We start from the raw sequence: 19,637 nt of genomic DNA on the forward strand, positions 1-19,637 counted from the left end.
AGAGAGAGAGAGAGAGAGAGAGAGAGAGAGAGAGAGGTGTTGGTAAGGAGTGCATTGTGCTGACAAACAGTGAATCAAGAGGTTAACTGGACGGCCGGCCGCTTCACTAAGCTTGCCCCAAACCTGCACAAGTGACATTGGCAACAGGCGACCTCTCGCTTCCCAGTACACACAAGTTTTCCGTATATACGGTCATACACGTTTTTCACTAAATTATCTCTTTGGAAACAGAGTAATGGGTAGATGAGCTAGAGTATATACTACTACAAGTGGAAGACGCCTTATAAAGAGGTCTATCACTAAGATGGACGCAAAATATATATATACCTTTATACAAAAAGTATTTAGTATAATTAAACTACAACAATAATAAATAAATATAGATAGGTAAACGATATGAATAATAAATAGTGGAGAGTAGAGCATATATGACGAGGATTGACATTTGTTAATGACAGTTTAGGTGGCAGACGCCAACATTATCTGTGAAGGAGTGTTGTAGCGCGGCGAGGGAGGCGCCAGACGCGAACTTTAGTTCCTACCAAAGTGGTGAGGGTCGAGGACCACAACCAACCTTATGTTACACTCTTTACTACCCTCTTTACCTCACACTTTTATCAACTCCCACTCATATTTGTAATTAAACACCTTGTGTGACTGGCCCTGCCTTCATTATTTTGTTTGTTACAGAGTTGGGTAGAGTTGTGACGGCTGTTCCTCCCTGCCAACCCAACACAGCCTCTCAAAATGATGCAGGGGATGGAATGTATACAAAATATATATGGACGAAACCAATTCATTTCATAAGGCTATTGTTTTCAGCCAGAATCACCTTTATTTTCTAGTGTTACGATCATGTTAGTTACTGGAACAGCTGAGCCAGCTGACCTAGAGCCTTCACTACTCTCTTTCTCCCTCCCTCTTCTCTCTCTCTCGCCATCTTCTCTCTCTCTCTCTCCAGTGTCAAATTGATTTTTTTCCTGAGAGCATCTGTAGAGATCATAAGGTCTTCTGATCTCTCTCTCTCTCTCTCTCCCAAGTTATAAGGGCATCTTGGACCACGGGTGCTAGTATATAGGACCACGGGATGCTAGTATACAGGACCACGGGGTGCTGGTATACAGGACCACGGATGCTAGTATACAGGACCACGGGGTGCTAGTATACAGGACCACGGGGTGCTAGTATACAGGACCACGGGGTGCTAGTATACAGGACCACGGGGTGCTAGTATACAGGACCACGGGGTGCTGGTATACAGGACCACGGGTGCTAGTATACAGGACCACAGGTGCTAGTATACAGGACCACGGGTGCTAGTATACAGGACCACGGGTGCTAGTATACAGGACCACGGGTGCTAGTATACAGGACCACGGGTGCTAGTATACAGGACCACGGGTGCTAGTATACAGGACCACAGGGTGCTAGTATACAGGACCACAGGGTGCTAGTAAAAACGGTCTGAAGAATTTGGTTTTCTGTAAACAAAATTCAAGGATACATTAAAATAGTTTTCGAATTCCATATTTCACATTTTGGACAATATTATACCGTATTAACGTAACCTAACGTAATGAAACCTAACCTATCCTAACCTAATCTAACCTATCCTAACTTTAACCTAACCAAATCATGGGCAGATAGTAGATAATGGCACTAATTACGTGGGTCGTTCTCAGCCCATTACCGGGAGGTGATGTCCTCTCTGAGGACAGGTTGCTCCTCGCACTCGTAATGAGGCTGTACGGTAGTTAGTGATTACAACAGTAGGCTCACAACCAAGTGGATCGAAGACCGATTCCCAGACGAGGCGAGACGTTCGGGCACGTTTCCCTACACCCGATGTCTCTGTTCACCTACAAGTAAATAGGTACCCGGGAGTTAGGGAACTGTTGTGGGTTGTATCCTGGTGAAGGTCAGTAGTTGGCCAAGGTCGGGGGACCTTGGTAAGTGTAAGAGGCTTCCTGAGCGCCCGGCAGGAAGCCTCGTGCCTGGCCTGACTACTCTCCCTCCTGGACACAGTAGCCTCCTCACCCAGCGGGTTGGACACGTCCAGAAAAAAAGTCCCCTACGGGCTCACCATAGCCCGTGTTACTTTGAATTTTGTGTTCCGGGTAGCGAATCTTAAACAATAAACAACAGCTCGCGAGGAACGACTATTCCAGTAGCCTCCTCTCTATATCATGGCATCGTAATTACACTTAATAAAGATGATATAATTATGGGCAAGTAGAGTTTAACTTTAAGTAACCTTTGGAGAAATTCTCCACCTGGGTAAAGTTAGGTAAATGATCAGTTAGAATGGAGAAAGTTAAGGTACATAACTCAAAGGTTACTATGAAGAAAGTGGGAAACTTGACCTCACCAGCGTTGCCAACTCTTGAGGACACTCAACTTGTGGGTAAATATCGTAGATGAAACTATTATACTTGTGTTAGGGACCACGCGAGACAGTGGGAATGGTTCACGTAACATTGTTGGCCAAGACGGACATTGTTGTAGAGCCTCTAACACGCTCACCGCTTCCTGTGACGCACTCTATTGCCCTCTCACCTCTCTCCTGTGACGCATTCTATTGCCCTCTCACAACCTCTCCTGTGACGCACTCTATTGCCCTCTCTCTCCTGTGACACACACTATTGCTCTCTCACAACCTCTCTCCTGTGACGCTGTCTATTGCTCTTTCACAACCTCTCTATTGCCCTCTCGCAACCTCTCTCCTGTGACGCACTCTATTGCCCTCTCACAACCTCTCTAGTCATTACTCTCCCAACTATTATTATTATTATTTATGAGTATTGTAATCATTCTCATCGCGTGTTTAATCTAGCCATTATATTGGTTATATAATACGGAATAATCCTCCTATTTTGTGTTATCAAATGTTAGTTATGTTTGGTTATTGCAACGTCAACATTTACATTTTATATAGTTATGTATTAGTAATTTTTTCTTACATTCATTTACATCATTATTTCTTTAGAGTTTACATTTTAGTTATCAAGTGGTTATCACAGAGTTGTAATATTATGCACAACGGACGATACGAGCGTCTAAATGGCTATGTTGTAGAAATGTAGATTAGGGAAGTATTGAAGCTACGAGCAAGGTATTACCAAACCTGGTCTACTATGACACACAGAGATCACATTAACGTGATGCATCAAATGAACAAATCCACAAGGGATGTGGGATGCTGGGATGTCTGGGATGCTCCCGGACACAGGTTCGAATCCTCGTCACGGCCCTTGTGGATTTGGTCTACTATGACCCAACCACACATAACGTGACCTGACCCAACCACACAGTAATGTGGAGGCGAGGTCACTGCCTTAGTGGCCGACATCTCCAGTACCTCTGAAGGGTTAGTTAGCACTGTTATCTGTTATAAAACCAGACTAATGGTGATGACTCACACGTACCAGACGAAGGTGACACTTGAAATTTGATATGATAGATGGCATGTTTCAGTTTTTGTTCCTTGACTAAGATAACAAGGATAGGGACAGGTGCACCAGTGATTTACCTACTCTGGCAGAGTTGTTGATAACCAGAGGGCCATCACCAAGAATATGATGACATAGTTACCATCTGTGATGTAACCTAACGACAGTACTTAGCCTTTCTTTATTCAGTGATAGCGAGCGATTTCGTCTGGGTTTTGACCCTGGGCAGAAGAGTTGACTGCTTACCAATCCTTAACAGTTCGTCTCTGTTTACCCAGCTATAAATGGCAACCTAGTTGTGAACCAATCAGTGGGTCGTATTTCAAGGAAAACAAGTAGGCTAAGTCTTAATATGATAACGGAAGAGGAAGCTCCCAGCCTGCTAAAAGGAGTCAGAAACTGTCTACTCTTGTATCAACCTGTGTAAACGAAAAAATAAGGCTTATACAGATGTGCACACACACACACACACACACACACACACACACACACACACACGAACAAGGGAACACAGGTGGAAACTAAGTACCCAAATAAGCCACAGAGACATTAGAAAGATTATTTTTTCAGTGTCAGAGTAGTTAACAAATGGAATGCATTTAGCAGTGATGTGGTGGAGGCTGACTCCATTCACAGTTTCAAATGTATATCTGATAGAGCCCAGTAGGCTCAAAAATCTGTACACCAGTTGATTGACTGTTGAGAGCCGGGACCAAAGAGCCAAAGCTCAACCCCCGCAAGCACAACTAAGTGAGTATAACTAGGTAAGTACACAGCTAGAATCTATCAATTCAAGCTAAGGAAACGAAGGTGCCGAAAAAATAGAAAGTTTTTTCTGAACAGAGTGGCAGACGGTGAGAACAAGTTAGGTGAGAAAGTGGTGGAGGCCAAATCTGTCAATAACTTCAAAACGTTATATGACAAAGAGTGCTGGGAAGACGGGACTCTTATAAAAAAATATATAATGAAAACCATACGGGTAAAACGCTTAGACATATACTGACAGTATGTTTTCGAGCAGGAAGATCCTGTGTAATAAATTTACCAAGTTTCTATAATAAAGCCAAGGAGATTTACAGGAAAGAGATGTTTGGGATGACTGCATTAATGTGAACCCAAAAATAAGGCTTTTGACCCAATCCCACATGACCACGTGAGATCTTTTTCTGAAAACTATAACATACTGGAAGGGTAACTGGTAACGCTCCTACGCGTTATTAGGGCCAAAAATCATCGTACTAGAAAATGGAAGCGGCTCGCGAAAGTGACGTACTGTCCCGTTTTCTGTTTTGGGTCCTCTGGATTAGTCTGTTAGGTTAGGAGAGGACACTTTAACTTAACCGTTTTCTTGACGTTTTGAAACGTTTAACCTAACGTTTTGAAACCTTATGAGGACGGGCTGAAGTCAGAGGACCCAAAACAGAAAACGGGACAGTACGTCACTTTCGCGAGCCTCTTCCATTTTCTAGTACGACGATTTTTGGCCTTGATAACGCATATAACGCTACAAAATATGAGTGAAATATTAAAGAAAATTATTCATGACCTTTCCGAGACCAAAATTGGAATATGGAGCAGTTGCATGGTGCCCGTAGCTCAAGAAGCACGTCAGTAAACTGGAAGAGGTGCAAAGACATGCTACTAAATGTCTTCCGGAACTGAACAACAAGAGCTACGAGTAGAGGGCTAGAGGTGTTAAATATGCCAACGATAGTAGATAAAAGAGAGGTGATATGATCACTACATACAAAGTAATAACAGGAATTGACAAAATAATTATTGGAACTTGCAACTTCAAGAACAAGAGGTCACAGACTCGAGGAAACAAAGCTGCTTAAAAAATAGTAGAACGTTCTGTTTTGGAAACAGCAGGTAATTATTAGGAGAACGCACTAAGCCATAACGACTATATAGACGATAGACGGTTGGTGGGAAATGTATAATTTACAAAGCAAAATTACTACAAAACCCATTTTGCTTTCTTTTCAATGCACAACGATTAGTTGTGTGTGTTTCGTCTGTCGCCGTCTACCCCTTCATTTGCAGGCTGCCTCGTGCTCTAACCACCAGCGCTATTTCACAGAAAACGAGATTTGCTATGACTTCAAGGAAAAGAAGGTAGTTATTCAACTGTACAACTCTCTGGCGTACCCCCACTTGGATTATTATATCCAAGCATGGAGACCATCTTCAGAAAGACAGTGTTTTGGAGAAAATTCCACACCGGGCGACAAAAATCATTGCAGAATTAAGTGAACTTGTTTTGCCCAAAACACTTTGCACAATAGTGGCTTCATTAGTATGGGCAAAGACATACTCGTGGTTTGTTCATTAGTATGTGTAACTCCTGTCCCTACAATTAATGAACTAAACTAAAAATAAACTCTTATGTTCTTTGTATACCCATTTTTTTTTTTTTTTTGGTGGTGAAGGAGAGGGGGGACTATAGCGTAAGAGAGGGGAAGGAAAGGTAACGTAAAGGCCTCACCACCCCAGGACAAACATCACGGACAAGGAAAAGCAGCTCCGAGAGACAATTATTGTATTACCTTATACAAGTCGTAAAGTGAACAGTGCAGGCATAACAATTCTGTAAACTTATCTTTGCAGCATACTTGCGACGAATCTGCCTACATGCGGTAAACCTAAGTTACATAATTCAAGATATCTGTGAACATGGGTTACTGGGGCAAGCCATGTGCACGGGATAAGTACGGGGCAATATAAAGTAGAAGAACGTCATGGTACTCACGTCACATGCGTCCAGAGGGACATCAGATGGGTGGAATTTGAGGTCGAAAGCAGGTCGAGGCGGCGTATCAGGAAGGGGCAAGTTCTCGGGAATGGGAGCCACTGTGGGCGCCTCGCTGGCCGAGGGCAGGCGAGGCCGCCGGATGGGACCCATGTAGTCAGAACTATGGGCTGGCGGGCTGCTGCTCATTGACGGATTCAGTCCCAGAAGTGGCAGAGCTGTACCATTGAGGGGACCTGACCCAAGGGGACTGCCAACCACCATACCAGCAAAGATACTAGTGCTCCTGGTGGCCTGGCAGGTCCCGTCCCCACCAGGCTTAGTGAAGATGCTGGAGGCAGGCTTCGGTACAGGTAGTCCCATATTGGAAAATTGTGGTCGAGGGGGAGAAGCCGAACGCTGGCGACGGAAGCGTGGAGGGCGAGGGTGAACCTCGCTGTAGGCGCGGCGGCGAGGCACGGACTCTAGCTCCTGCCCCCCCTGCGTGTTCTCCAACATGATCACCATTCACCACTTACCCGTGTTAAATTTGACCGGGCGAGCACCACTGAGGGGCATCTCCAGCGTGTAATATTACAGACTGTGTGAGCCTAACACGAGCACACTATGGTAAACTCAAACACACCCTGTGATCATCTCAAGTTATGCTCATTTTCTCGATAAATTGTCTACGTAGCTCACGTCTTTCACGGCACAAACGTGTTTAACCAATTGTCAAAGTTTTACCTGTAACGTATAACAGTTTAATTTATTTTGAAACCAACATTATCACTTTTGCAGAACGTTTTGACTCAACATTTTCACATTTCATCAGTATTTGTTAACTTTAATCAAAGTTTCCACTTTATGCACCTTTACCTGGAAAAAAATAGCATGAAAATAATGATTAATTAAAATTAGAGTTTTGTCTGACATAAAACAAAGGGAAGTGCTATTACGATAGGCTAACAGAGGCAGTGCTATTGTGCTAGGCTAACATATTTAACATTATATAAATGTACCTAATATGTAAACATTGTACTCACATCGTAATAAATTTGCTACCCCATTTAGAGTCAAAGCTTCTTACCCTCAACAATATTTTCACATACGAACAGTAATGAGCATTTTCCCCGTCCAAGCAAAACACACGTAGATCGAATAGAAAGTTCAGATACACAAATAACTTTAAAGCACATTTCAATCTATAACAATTTTAGATAAAAAATTATTTAATGTCGTTCACATTGATATGCACGGCAAACACCACGTGGTAATCTGTCCTATGAAGTGTAGGATTTTAAATGAATAGGAATTCCTTGTTGGGACTATGGAGTAGTTAGGCTTCGCCCCCCACGTGTCGGAAGTCAAACTTGGTAAAATAGTAGAACAAATTGTATAATAACTTGGCCTAACACTTGATCCGTACAAAGCAGTCTTGGCCATGAAATGTTGAATAATACACTCCTCGATGTGACTGAAGCGTGGAGCTGTTGGAGAGATATTTGCTATGGTTGACTCAAGCTCTGGGCCAAGACTGCCCAACCCGACGACGTTGCTCGCGATGTAAACAAAAGAACGTCAGTCATAATTTATCCAGTTTGAGGGAGTTGGTCGACTAGGTGTTAGGCCAGTTAATGAATAGTTAGATTAATTAACACTTTAATTCCTTCTCATTATTAGGTATAAGGTAATAGTAATAATTCATTGTGTCGGGAGGACAGACAGCCAGTGTATTCATACACGTTAGATTTATATCTTGGTTCCACCCCACCAGGTCGAATTACTCTTGAGTACCTACTTACTGCTAAGTGAACAAGCCATTAGATGATGGGAAATACACCCAACCATTTCTGTCCCGCCAGAGATTCGCACCTGGAATTCTCGATTGAGTCGAGAACGAACTTGGACCGTACTACCGGGAGGGTTGGGGTTGTTATACAAATGTTTGAACATCTGCCAAAGGCTGGAGGCCAACTTCTTAAGACGACACATGGGTGGTATATTACTGCCGTAGATTGGTCGGTGTCGGTCACATGTACTCCTCCGCCCCCTCCTCATACTATTTAAGAAATTTCGGCTCCTACAGGGATTTTGACGAAGGTTGAAACTAGGCATTCGTTTCTTGTAGAGTTTGATCAAATTTGTTTTTGTTTCTTTTACCCGAGGACAGGTAAGGTGTCTCTAACACTCTAGAAGCCTCGTCGAGGTCAGGAAGCTGGAGTCTTGTCAAATTTCCCCCTTTTGCCCTGATGATTTTTTCCTCAGCTGGATTTTAAAATTTAACAGTTTTGGTATTTACAGCTTCGGTGGGTAGGCGGTTCCATTAGGCTTATAACCCTGCAGGTGAAAAAGCATCTCCTGTTCTCAGTCGTGCACTGTGGCTTGCTGAGCTTGAAACCGTTGGCCCTTGTTTGTTACATCTCACTAACATATGATTATGTGTACGTATTTGAATGATTAGATTCGCAGAGTTTAGTGTTTTTTATATTTATTTAGTAGTTTTGGTCACAGCAGTCGGTTTGTTAAGAGTGTAGAGAAGTGTTGTAGGAGTTGAAACGGAGCCTCCAGCAGGGTAGAGAGCTAGAGTGAGGCCCGGGGTAGAGCGGGCCTCACTCTAGCTCTCTACCCTGCTCGAGGCTCCGTTTCAACTCGCTCACTCACCCGTTTTCAGCTCGGGTGCGGGGTGAGTGCGTAGAGCGCGGCGCTCTGAGTGCAGGCAGAGTCGAAGAGCTGTCTGCGGCCAGTCTGGCTGTCTGCTCTGTGTCAAAGCTGCAGCGTCTTGTGAGGATAGGAACTGGACACGTCGAGTGTTACATTCTTGTTGGTGAATATTGAACATGTACGATATCTCTCAAACACTTGTACTGAACCATTCTTGGAATTAGACCGATGATTATTGATTGATGAAGATTAAGCCACCTAATAGGTGGCTACCGTAAGTGGTAGATTTTTTTGTGTATATCGTGAAAGGATATACTGCGTGCTATTCTCGCATTTAACTCGTCAGTCCTTGCTATGTGGCTGCTATCATGGGGGAGGATACTGTTTGACAGTATTTATGGGGGTCTCCAGCTGCTGGACACTTTTCATTACCAGAAGAGTGGCAGTGTTGATGGCTTCAGGGTAGTTACTGCAAGATTCAGGGACTCTTTAAGCTCTTCTAAGGTCGTTGGTTGCTTCACATTCCAGGAGGAGGTGAAGTAGTGGCTTTTCTGTGATTTTTTGGCAGAAGAAGTTTTGTGATGAAGTGATGATTATTGATTGATGAAGATTAAGAAACCCAAGAGTGATGATTATTTCGTGTCGATGGCTTATATAATCGGTCCACACCTCATCTGACCAGCCTCTATTGGTTAGGAAATAGTGTCAACTGTAATTAGGAAAGAGGTATGAATTTGTCATTAGTGGACTAAGTAAATTAACAGACCCATATCATTATCTGCACATAAGATAATGAGAGTTTTGGAGCAAGTTTATTACTGACATAATATACTTACTACATGACCTTTTAAGAAATTGTCCGGATCAACATCCTCCAAATTGTTCAGTATTTTAAAAGTTTCAATGAGGTCAGCCCTGTCATGCCTAGTTTGGTTTGCAGTGTTGTTAGTCCTGTGGCCCTCAACCCTTCCTGGTAATGGAGTTGACTTAGTTTTGAATGATTATTCCACATCGATTTGATTGATTTTGAATGATAGTTCATTACATAATAATTATATTTTGTTAGATTTTTGGAATGATTTTCATTATATTTCCTTTATATATATATATATATACATATATATATATATATATATATATATATATATATATATATATATATATATATATATATATATATATATATATATATATATATATATATATATATATATATGACAGTGTCAGACCACGGACGAAGAATTGTACAGGAATTTCCTTTAAAGAAAGAAAAGAGAGAGAGAGAGAGAGAGAGAGAGAGAGAGAGAGAGAGAGAGAGAGAGAGAGAGAGAGAGAGAGAGAGAGAGAGAGAGAGAAATATGTGGGGCCAGGTGTCTGAGGCAGGGAGGGCCAGGTGGCCAGGAGTCTGAGGCAGGGAGGGCCAGGTGGCCAGGAGTCTGAGGCAGGGAGGGCTAGGTGGCCAGGAGTCTGAGGGAGGGAGGGCCAGGTGGCCAGGAGTCTGAGGCAGGGAGGGCTAGGTGGCCAGGAGTCTGAGGCAGGGAGGGCCAGGTGGCCAGGAGTCTGAGGCAGGGAGGGCCAGGTGACCAGGAGTCTGAGGCAGGGAGGGCCAGGTGGCCAGGAGTCTGAGGCAGGGAGGGCCAGGTGGCCAGGAGTCTGAGGCAGGGAGGGCCAGGTGGCCAGGAGTCTGAGGCAGGGAGGGCCAGGTGGCCAGGAGTCTGAGGCAGGGAGGGCCAGGTGGCCAGGAGTCTGAGGCAGGGAGGGCCATCCTGGTGTTCGCATTATAACCTATCAAACGGTCAATAAAGGTTAAGTAAGGTTTCCTGTGACACAGACCATGTGAGCTGCCATTGCGTCATTCCGTAGCGCCTGCGTCCCCACCTGATGACGCAACACCACGCAGGAGCCTAAACTATGCCAGGGAGCCATAGATCAGCCAGTTTCAAGTAATAACACCTACACCTGCGATAGTATACTACATGAACCATTGTTCACATGAACAATTCACTTTTTATAGTATTGGAGTTTTAAGAGAAAAACTGAGAAAATGAGAAAAACTGAAACGTCCTAATCAAAAGCCTAGCTCTTAATATCTAACATAAAATAACGACAGCGAAATATATTAATACATATTATGGACCCATTGCGTATATGATTTTGGTTTGTTTTTGTCAATATTGTTGGGTTGTAGGGATTTGACTTAAAAATAGGCTGTGTTGTTGTGGTTGTTGTGGTGTTTGCCGCCAGTGTGGTGTTGGCGCCAAAAGTAGGCTAACTCTTGCCATCCCAGGAAAAGCTGCGTCATCAATTACTTCTCGGTTAAATCGTAGTTATTGGCTTATACAAAATGTTAAGTCAGGTTGAATTTTGTACAGATTGAAGTTTGTGGTTGCCATTCTCAACTTGTGGTTGTTTGTGGTAGGGTGCTTATTGTGTAGTGGAAGCGTCAACTGGCCGACCCCTCACAGTGTTCAAGAGAGAACTTGATAAGCACCTCCAATGGTTACCTGATCAACCAGGTTGTGATTCATACGTCAGGCTGAGAGCTGCCTCGTCCAACAGCCTGGTTGACCAGTCCAGCAACGAGGAGGGCTGGTCGAGGACCGGGGCCGCGGGGACGCTAAGCCCCGAAATCATTTCAAGGTAACCTTAAGGTAAAGTGTAGACACGCCTGGTGCCATCACCACTAACAACACCAAGGGGGAACCAGGGGGGGGGAGGAGCCAGGGGGAGGAGCCAGGGAGGGGGAGCCAGGGGGGAGGAGCCAAGGGGAGGGGGAGGAGCCAGGGGGAGGGGAGGAGCCAGGGAGGGGATGAGCCAGGGGGAGGAGGAGCTAGGGGAAGGAGGAGCCAGGGGGGAAGGAGCCAAGGGGAAGGAGCCAGGGGGGAGGGGCCAGGAACCAGGGGGGAGGAGCCAGGGGGGGCGGAGCCAAGGGGAGGGGAGGAGCCAGGGAGGGGATGAGCCAGGGGGAGAAGCCAGGGGGGAGGAGCCAGGGGGAGGAGCCAAGGGGGAGGAGCCAGGGGGGAAGGAGCCAAGGGGAAGGAGCCAGGGGGGAGGGGCCAGGAACCAGGGGGGAGGAGCCAGGGGGGAAGGAGCCAAGGGGAAGGAGCCAGGGGGGAGGGGCCAGGAACCAGGGGGGAGGAGCCAGGAGCCAGGGGGGAGGAGCCAGGGGGCGGGGGAGGAGCTAGGAGCCAGGGGGGGAGGAGCCAGGGGGGTGGTTACAATATGGGACACAGGGGGGCGGGAAGGACACGCGTACAGACACGCCTGGCGCCATCACCACCAAGGACACACAAGGCTTCACTTATCATGTCCTCGTCTCCACTAACACACCCGTCTCCTCCCCTCCTCTCCTTCTCCTATTCCTTCTCTTCTCCACCATTTCATTGACGCTGGTGAACTGGACGACATCCTAATAATTTATCCAAAATTTGCTTGTCCATTTTAAAGAATGAAGAACCATTTTTTATTATTATTTTTAAGCTGCATCTCTTACGAACCCATCCCTGGCCTTGTGTGGCAGTGCACTATAGAAAGTTGTATTTACATATTGGTACATTGAGACATTGATTGTAACCATGATATCTATGTGCTTCAGCCTACAGTTTAGACCTATTGTCTTGTGTATGACCCTCTGTTCTGCGTGACAGTAAATACCAGCATTATCCTCACTCTAATAAGACTTAATTGAAATCCTCAGATTAGGCAAAATTGTAACTAAATGTTGTCAATAAAGATGTTAATAATAATATTAATCCTACCACGACCAGGGGAGCCGGTCGGCCGAGCGGACAGCACACGGTACTTGTGATCCTGTGGTCTTGGGTTCGATCCCAGGCGCCGGCGAGAAACAATGGGCAGAGTTTCTTTCACTCTATGCCACTGTTACCTAGCAGTAAAATAGGTACCTGGGTGTTAGTCAGCTGTCACGGGCTGCTTCCTGGGGGTGGAGGCCTGGTCGAGGACCGAGCCGCGGGGACACTAAAGCCCCGAAATCATCTCAAGATAACGTCAAGATAACCTCCTACTCTCCCTCCCCTGCCCTAGCCTCCCCCACCTGCACCCCACCATTAAGTGTTGAGAGACACGTGGCCAGACAGACAACAGCGGACGAACGCTGCCACAAACAGCGCCAGGCAAGATGCACTCAGCCACTCGTGCACTCAAAGGCCAAATTCGATATCAAAATAGATAATTTATAAAGTAACAACACGGCCCTAAGCAGGGTGACCACGTGCCTGTAGTCAGTGGTAGGGAACCAGCAGTTTAGACAGGTACCACTAAACATCAACTGAGTCACAAACCAGGGATCACTATACCAATGTGTCATTGTAGGCGAGTGACACTGGTAGCTGGTTACCATCAACACACTGTGAGTAGTAGTGACCAGTGATAGTGTGAGTGTGACCAGTGATAATGTGAGTGTGACCAGTGGTAGTGTGAGTGTGACCAGTGATAGTGTGAGTGTGACCAGTGATAATGTGAGTGTGACCAGTGGTAGTGTGAGTGTGACCAGTAATAGTGTGAGTGTGACCAGCGGTGGGAAGTGCCAGGTGACAGACACCTCGGTGGCACCGTTGTCAAGTTGATCCGGCAGCCGGATGTTGGTGATTATCCTTAATACCCTCCTTAGTGTGACGGGGTACCAGGTGTGGCGATAAACAGGTGTGACGGGGACCAGGTGTGACGGGGGACCAGGTGTGACGGTACACAGAGGTGACGGGGTACAAGGTGTGACGGTACACAGATGTGACGGGGTACAAGGTGTAACGGGGGACCAGGGAGTGACGGGGGACCAGGGTGTGACGGGGGACCAGAGGAGACCAACCAGGACCACGAGGCGCCAAACAGTTCAAGGGCACAGCGCTGACCAGAATATTCCGACACAAACGCATATCAGTGCCAAAGTAAATCAGGTCACTGGAGAAGGCAGCGTGCAGCAGACCTTGTGTGTGTGTGTGTGTGTACACGGTGTGTGGCGGACCCCGTGTGTGTGTGTGTGTGTGTGTATACACGGTGTGAGGCTTCATAGTACTCACCTCTCACTCACTACGGGCGAGTGAGCTCTAGCTCTTGTGCCTCGCCAGCTACACTTGTTGTACCCAGTGTGTCTCTGGTGGTACACACAGTGTGAGGGGGTGGCAGGTGGTACCACCCTCCACCTCTGGTCACTATGTACACACGACATGGACATCAGGATGAGAGGAGAAGTGATAGGAAGCAATGCAGGTTATGAGACAAGTGTAAGACACATATATAAGAGCCTCAAGACTTGTCTGGGTTGTACTGTGGCTGGAGCTTCTCACTCTCTATCTTACTACATTTTACAGTAATTGTAATGTTAAAGACCTTCTATATCCTGGCGATAAAGCTCCCACCTAGACTATACTGCTCCCGGCCATCCTCACTCAAAAATAAGAATTAAAACCCTTAAAGCTATTTAAACTTGAAGAATGAAGAGCTATTGAAGAAAATGAATAATGAAGATAAAAGTTAGAGCTATTTAAAGTTGAATAATGAAGAGCGTAACATAGGCACTTAAATGAACGAAATCCAACTTTAAATTCCTTGCAAGTAAAATGCTAATTCTAACACCGCTCTTTGCAGTCAAGTTCTTCAACAAATAATTAAAGTGCCACTTCCAAATACTCACATTGGTGAGAGAGTTACAGAGTTTCTTGGCATATACCGCAACAATATTCGCTATTTGGGTTATTTAAGCTTAATTAACAGCAGGTTACAGTCATAAAATGTTTTTTTGGAGCTAAAATTCAATGTTTTAAGAACTAAGATGCGATTTATGTTTGTAATGTGCTTGTAACACGATTTCTCTCAAATATATAATAAAAGTTACAAGGCCAGTGTAAATACCTTCCGTAAAGTCCTTTATTCTTACGTTTTAACTGTTAATTAGTGTAGTGTAGCTAACGATATGGTACATGGTGTTAATGTAAGCAAGAGGCTTGCATTCCGTGCACGCTCCCACACACTATTTACAACAGGCCAACTTGCAAGAGCTCACTAGCATTGGGGGAGGGGGGGTTAATATGTCATCCAGGATAAAATAACTGAACGTTTCATGAACATTACTAAAATAGTTGTCTATAAACTTGCGTACTTAATGACATTCAGCTACTTAGTGACGTCATTAAGTATGTAAATCGGCTTGCTGACAAGTTTACATTTAGTCACACATTTCTTTACAAATTTCTTTACTTCAGCAGGAGGCTCGGCTTCTGTAATTTAAATATCTTTCTGTAATATAGCTATTACTGTTTGGCAAATATTTCGAAAAGTTTGTTACCATAGGCTATGGTAACAAACTTTTCAAAGTATTTGAGAAACTGAAGTAACAACGCAGCTATGAACCATAACCATAGCTGCGTTGTTACCTTAGTAGGTAAGAACGCAGCTATGGTTCATAGCTGCGTTGTTACCTCAGTGGGTAAGAACGCAGCTATGGTTCATAGCTGCGTTGTTACCTCAGTGGGTAAGAACGCAGCTATGGTTCATAGCTGCGTTGTTACCTCAGTGGGTAAGAACGCAGCTATGAACCATAGCTGCGTTGTTACCTCACTGAGTAACAACGCACAGCGTGGCTCTACGCATGACAGTTCGTACCCCACAACCGTAGCCTAGCTATACGCCTCCATATTCTCATACTTGGCAGACTCAGATCAACACAAGAACAAATGTAAATATTATGGACTACCAAATGAATATTTATTTCCTCAACAACTATACTTACTCAACAGTATTAATTACTTCCCGCAGCTATATGGAAATATCTATAAACTGATACAGTACCACGTGCAAATGCTACCAAATAAATGAAGTATAATAATAAGGCGTTGAATTACCGAAGAATTCCGAAGCAGACAAAATCCCTCTCTCAGTATCACATGGCAGATGCTGCGTCAGGAACCTACGTCTATCTAGCCTGGCGTCGGCGCCAACACTGAAGCTTATTTCAATTTCAATTTCAATTTCAATTTCAATTTCTGAGGCTTCCCCCACGAGTAAACGCCATAACACTTCATTATACAAAATTGTCTATACAGTATACCTAGGTCATAAAAGTATTTGTGTATACGTCTGATACCATACTACTTGTGTAAAGGAGGAAATGTATATATGTTTATCTCTCAGAATGTTTGGTAATATGTTTATTGTTTGTGATGTGTGTCTATGTATGTATTAACACGATGTACTGAACGGGGTGAGAATAGCTTGAGCTACCTCATCCCTTTGTGTGTATTTTACCTCAATAAACTTATTTCAATTTCATTATACAGGTAGGCCCAAAAGTGATTTTACCATATATTTGTAAAGCGAATACACGTAACAGTGCTATAACATAATCCAGAGTATCGATATAAATTAATCCAGGGAATACTGATGATCCAGATTACATTGATAATCCATGGAACACCGATATAACATAATCCAGAGAACACTGACATGAAATAATCCAGTGAACACTTTCATAAGATAATTAAAGAATCACTAGAATTGGATTATCCAGGCAACACTAATGTCAGATAAAGGCAACACTTGTAGCAATATTACACTGTACATACACGAATGTTTTCAGGCTCCTGCGGCAGGGCACAGCGGAGTATGACTGTGTGCGGGTGTGTGTGTAGGTGTGTGAGTGTGTGTGTGAGTGTGAAGGGTGGTGAAGCAGGTGTGGTCCGGCCCACAGCTTGGACTGTACTGGCTTATGTGCTCTGTTGCTGCCTCTGTGGCCCTTCCCACACCCTCCCACCACTCCCACCACCCCCTCATCGAACTAGGCGTGTGTACGCGTACACACACACACTCTCACACACACACACACACACACACACACACACACACACACACACACACACACACACACACTCACACTCACACTCACACTCACACTCACACACACACACACACACACACACACACACACACACACACACACACACACACACACTCACACACACACAGTCATACTCCTCTGTGCCCTCCCACAGGAGCCTGAAAACATATATATATATATATATATATATATATATATATATATATATATATATATATATATATATATATATATATATATATATATATATATATATATATATATATAATATATCAGTAGTCTTTTATAGACCAATTTGCTCAAGAACTGGACCACAAAGCTCTCTAAACTGAGCAATTTGTATTTGGTGATCCAGTTACATGTTTAGTAACCATGCACGCCAGGCCCGAGCAAGCGGCGGCGGTGGAAAGTTGACAATCAAGTGTTTGCACTACGTCCAAAAAGTGGATTTTGCATGAAATTATCATCACAGATAAATTGATAATATTTGAATGAATTGTGTTGGTTATTATTCTGAGGACTGATAAAGCTGTACATGTGTGTTTCAGTACAGTATATCCCCGAATATAGTTGCAATTTGTTAATTTGTGATTATTTAGTTTCTTGGGATTTCTACCCTCCCTCCCTTACTCTGATTCTTTGTTTCCTGTTGCAGAAGTTCTCGATCCTTTATCCCCTGCAGTACCTTCACGTTGCTCCATTCTGTGCACAAGTTTCCTAGTGTGGAGTACTGTGTCGAAGACTTTCTGACAATCCAAGACTACAATCTACTCACCCTTCTCTATCTTGTCTGATCTTAGTCCCGCGTTCATAGAACTCTATGAAGCTCGCGAGGCAGGATTTGCTATTCCTGAAACCATGCTGGTGTTGTGTTATAAAGTTCCTTCTCTCCACATGCTCTACTGCCCTTTTATTGTCATCTTTCCCATTACCTGCAGCTTAATATTTTAATTAAAACACTTTAGCGCTCCGGGGTCGTAAATAAACGACGCGTAAATACCGGTATGTTTATCACGAGGTGCGGTAGCGTCGTAAATTTACGCGCGATTAAAAAATATTTGTATAAAATCCAATTCTTATTCGATCGACTTGGGGATAATATGAAAATGTTTACTATTAAATTTTCGTTTTCTCTAATAGGCACATGGCCTATTTGGGAGAACGGCATTGTATTGTAATTTAGTGGAAAGACTATTGTATTGTTGACACGGCGCGTGTAATCGCCCATTTCACACACTCTTGGTGTGGGCCGCGATCATGATTCTACATTTATATGCATATGTCCGTGTAGGGAATTTAATTGCGATCACAGTGATATCAAATTTAACGCTGTAAGACAAGTGTGGAGTTGACAACCCTGAAAAGAATAGAAACATTTCGTCGCTGTTTGGAGCTCACGGCTAGTGATCGATGTAGTTCTTTAGCTTTTTGTGTGATTTAACTCATGCTTTGGTGACATATACATATGTTCTTATAGAGCATTCTATTGCGAACACATTGGTACAAAAATGAAATCTGTACATCGAAAATTAAGGTCAGGACAGCGAAAAGAGTATGCACTTTTCAGTGTTGCAGCTCGGTCCCCCGAAAACGTCCAATTCACCTCGAAGTCCGTACTACAGTCCAGTTCGTGGAGAGCGTGAAAGTGTTGAGCAATTATTGCCACAGAGAGAGTTAACCGCATTGTAAATCTATGGTAATATAAGTGCTGTTAAAAATCGAATCTTTTTTATCTAAATCCTGTTTAAATCAGATCTATTTTACCTAAATCCTGTTTAAATCAGATATTTTATACATAAATTCTACTGAAATCAGATCTATATTACATATATCTTTGAAATAAGACCTATGTTACACAAATCCTGTTGAAATAAGACTTATGTTACACAAATCCTGTTGAAATAAGACTTATGTTACACAAATCCTGTTGAAATAAGACTTATGTTACACAAATCCTGTTGAAATAAGACCTATGTTACACAAATCCTGTTGAAATCAGACCTATGTTACACAAATCCTGTTGAAATCAGACCTATGTTACACAAATCCTGTTGAAATCAGACCTATGTTACACAAATCCTGTTGAAATCAGACCTATGTTACACAAATCCTGTTGAAATCAGACCTATGTTACACAAATCCTGTTGAAATCAGACCTATGTTACACAAATCCTGTTGAAATAAGACCTATGTTACACAAATCCTGTTGAAATCAGACCTATGTTACACAAATCCTGTTGAAATCAGACCTATGTTACACAAATCCTGTTGAAATAAGACCTATGTTACACAAATCCTGTTGAAATAAGACCTATGTTACACAAATCCTGTTGAAATAAGACCTATGTTACACAAATCCTGTTGAAATAAGACCTATGTTACACAAATCCTGTTGAAATAAGACCTATGTTACACAAATCCTGTTGAAATAAGACCTATGTTACACAAATCCTGTTGAAATAAGACCCATGTTACACAAATCCTGTTGAAATAAGACCCATGTTACACAAATCCTGTTGAAATAAGACCCATGTTACACAAATCCTGTTGAAATAAGACCCATGTTACACAAATCCTGTTGAAATAAGACCCATGTTACACAAATCCTGTTGAAATAAGACCCATGTTACACAAATCCTGTTGAAATAAGACCTATGTTACACAAATCCTGTTGAAATAAGACCTATGTTACACAAATCCTGTTGAAATAAGACCTATGTTACACAAATCCTGTTGAAATAAGACCTATGTTACACAAATCCTGTTGAAATAAGACCTATGTTACACAAATCCTGTTGAAATAAGACCTATGTTACACAAATCCTGTTGAAATAAGACCTATGTTACACAAATCCTGTTGAAATAAGACCTATGTTACACAAATCCTGTTGAAATAAGACCTATGTTACACAAATCCTGTTGAAATAAGACCTATGTTACACAA

At 43.4% G+C, this 19,637-nt stretch overlaps 1 protein-coding gene across 1 annotated transcript in view; it reads right to left on the bottom strand.

The window, feature by feature from the left end:
- Positions 1 to 16,552, bottom strand: part of LOC123767922 (SNF4/AMP-activated protein kinase gamma subunit) — a 246,500-nt gene extending 229,948 nt beyond the window's left edge. The window contains exons 1-2 of the mRNA XM_069306620.1: positions 16,422 to 16,552; positions 6,202 to 7,059 (exon numbers count right to left, since the gene is read on the bottom strand). Of these exons, the coding sequence (XP_069162721.1) occupies positions 6,202 to 6,708 (507 nt within the window). The 5' untranslated portion in view covers positions 6,709 to 7,059; positions 16,422 to 16,552. The remainder of the gene's footprint in view (positions 1 to 6,201; positions 7,060 to 16,421) is intronic.
- Positions 16,553 to 19,637: the final 3,085 nt, after the last annotated feature.

This window comes from Procambarus clarkii, chromosome 58 (assembly GCF_040958095.1).
Source record: "Procambarus clarkii isolate CNS0578487 chromosome 58, FALCON_Pclarkii_2.0, whole genome shotgun sequence".
Lineage (NCBI taxonomy): Eukaryota > Metazoa > Arthropoda > Malacostraca > Decapoda > Cambaridae > Procambarus > Procambarus clarkii.